This window comes from Triticum urartu, chromosome 3 (genome assembly GCF_003073215.2).
Source record: "Triticum urartu cultivar G1812 chromosome 3, Tu2.1, whole genome shotgun sequence".
Lineage (NCBI taxonomy): Eukaryota > Viridiplantae > Streptophyta > Magnoliopsida > Poales > Poaceae > Triticum > Triticum urartu.
The window spans coordinates 657,140,245-657,142,744 of record NC_053024.1 but is presented as its reverse complement, the minus strand read 5'-3'; the positions used below and the strand labels follow the sequence as shown (position 1 = coordinate 657,142,744).

General features: G+C 46.6%; 1 protein-coding gene across 1 annotated transcript; it reads right to left on the bottom strand.

The window, feature by feature from the left end:
* Window positions 1-256: 256 nt before the first annotated feature.
* LOC125547120 (probable histone acetyltransferase HAC-like 1) lies at window positions 257-1,902 on the bottom strand. The gene is made up of 5 exons (XM_048711124.1): window positions 1,805-1,902; window positions 1,560-1,665; window positions 1,196-1,457; window positions 638-726; window positions 257-577 (listed from the first exon to the last, which is right to left on the bottom strand). Exons 1-5 carry the CDS (start codon window positions 1,900-1,902, stop codon window positions 257-259), a joined length of 876 nt encoding a protein of 291 aa, XP_048567081.1.
* Between the last annotated feature and the right edge of the window lie 598 nt (window positions 1,903-2,500).

Genomic DNA, 2,500 nt, shown 5'->3' with positions numbered 1-2,500 from the left:
AATCTTCGTCACACACACACACACACACACACACACATATATATATATATATATATTCCAGAGTGCGTGCACAACACCATATACCCGAACAAGAAAAAAGTATATTTTTTATTTCTTGCATATGAAGTTCACAATATGTGTCCTTTACCAATTACCACCAAGGATGCATATTAGTATCTTACGCGAGCAGTTCTTAAAACCGAGGGGCAAAAACTAAAGAGTGATAACACTTTGAAGAATAGTTCAGATGGAATCACTAGAAAGGATTGAGGACAATGGTTTGGGTGTCGATGCTCCGGGCGCCCAGAATGCCAGGATCAGTTCGGTCCATCATCGGGAGGTAGATGCGGTGGAAACTTCTCATTGTCAGCTTCCTACGATAGGTAGGACACTTTTTCTGTGCCTGGATGGAGGGCTCGATGCACTTCTGGCAGAAGATGTGGCCACAGATAGTTGATGACGCATCGACCAACTCGTTCTTGCAGATTGGGCAGATGAACTTCGGTTTCCTTGGGAGATCCTTTATAGGAGGCACCGGGTGTGCCTCTGTCAGCTTGGGCTGCAGTGTTAAATGAATCTTTAGGGATATACTAACTACCACATTTTCTATGTGTAAACCATAGCGTAGAGCTCTTACGAGGTTGTTGTTGTTGGACTCTATAGACCAATCATGTTGTGTAGGGTTTATCCCCAGAGACAGCGTGGTGTTCACATGCTCATCAGGAGCTCCCCTTGGAAAGAGGACAACACATGCCAAGTTAGTAACTAGGGATATAGGTCAGGCAAACTGGGAAAGAAAACCTCCAAGACATAGTCTATATGATTGGAAGATGTCAATATGTCATACATGAATGTGGGATAACACTGTGGGGCAGATCATTGTGATATCACATTTCTAACTAATAGAATTAATGGCATACTCAATTTTTTTTGGAATTTAAGAGTCTGAAGGAGCATAATGCTGAATTATGATAATACAATTTTCTGGCTAACATTTTAAAGTGCTTTTGTCATACAATAGCTACATAGTGGATTTTTCCCCAAAACACACGAGGTAGACTATGAAAAATGCGGTGTTTCTTCAACATATGCTTCACACATAATGAACTTCATTTTTGTCCAATATGCTGCTAGCTATTGGACTTCTAGGCTAGAAGCCCCAGGCAGAATAATTTCAACTTAAGATTAGTAAAACTATTAGTACCTGGCAGCGAGGTACCCATGGTGGCACTCTGTGGAACCAAGCCTGCACTAGAAGAAGGATCCATGTTGTGTGTTACATAAGACATTCTAGAAGTTGCACTTGCACCTTGGGTGATATAGCCAGGTGAAGATGCTATTTGTCCTGAGGATTGTTGGCTTTGTTGCTGTTGTTGGTTTTGATGAGCAGTCAAGAACCGGAGAACGAAGTACAAGTATGACTGAATTGCCCCCTTCGCCATATTGCAGTACTCCGTCTACCCAAAAGATCAGAAAATATCAGCAGATATAACATGCAGGCCATTAACTTGTTTGGGTGTCTCCTAAAGGTGAAAATGAAGAAGGAAATACAAGAAGACTTTGTTTGGGTGTCTCCTAAACAAGATTTCCTCGATCCTGCTCGCGACCTCTGGCACCCGCCGCTGCCAGTCAGCCGCCATTGGTTTCATTCGTATATACTCAATTCTGCCAATTCAAGAGCAACTATATTAGATCCAGGCTATTAACTTTGATCATAAAACTTATTTGGATCTGAGGGAGTACAATTTTTCTTGGGTGTTCTACTCATTCCCAATCGGGGCAAAGAAAAGCAATGGCTGCTTACAACTTCTGTCGGACTATGTCGCGCATTAGCACAAACTGGGGATCGACACCCGCGGCGAGGCCCGCCACAACCTGCGTCTGCGGTTGCCACGGAGGCATCCCGCCGGCGGCACCCCGCCGGCGGCAACAGCGGCCTGACCCATCAGTGTCGTTTGCCGCATGTTCATCTTCGCAGGAGGGGGTAGGACCGTAGGGTAGGACGGCTCACATACGTAGGAGGAGCAAGATATGTAGGGGACGAACTTGACTAACGAGTAACGACGGACTACCCAAGCCTCAAAGTGGTCATGCTGAGCCAGCAGTGTGCTTCCGAGCCTGGGTAATTAGGGCATCTCCTACCGTTGGCCCCCCAGGGGGCGTCTAAAAGCGCCGCCTGGGGGTGAGCCGGCGCAAAAAATGGCCGAGGCGTGTATTAAAAAAAAGATCCGTTCGGCGGAGTTATGATAAAAACTAGTTAAATTTCGGCCAAACATGGCAAATTTCGGTGAAATTCGGCCAAACATTACATTAACCTAATCTAAAAAAAAGAAAGGGGCTGAAGTCGCTGCCGCCGTCGCCGCCATCGTCGTCGTTGGCCTTCTCCTCCTTGACGCGGGTGCCCCTGTTGGACCCCTGCCCGGCGTCGCCATGGCGCGCATCGTCGTCGTTGTCGCTGTCGCATAAGACGACGACCCTGCCTTCCTCGTGGCCGCGTCGG

Coding starts and splice junctions, on each gene's coding strand:
- LOC125547120 (XM_048711124.1), bottom strand. CDS start 1,902: ATGCCTCCGTGGCAACCGCAGACGCAGGTTGTGGCGGGCCTCGCCGCG. Junction 1,458..1,559: donor TTAGGAGACACCCAAACAAA/GTCTTCTTGTAT, acceptor TCTTTTGGGTAG/ACGGAGTACTGCAATATGGC. Junction 578..637: donor AGTCCAACAACAACAACCTC/GTAAGAGCTCTA, acceptor ATATCCCTAAAG/ATTCATTTAACACTGCAGCC.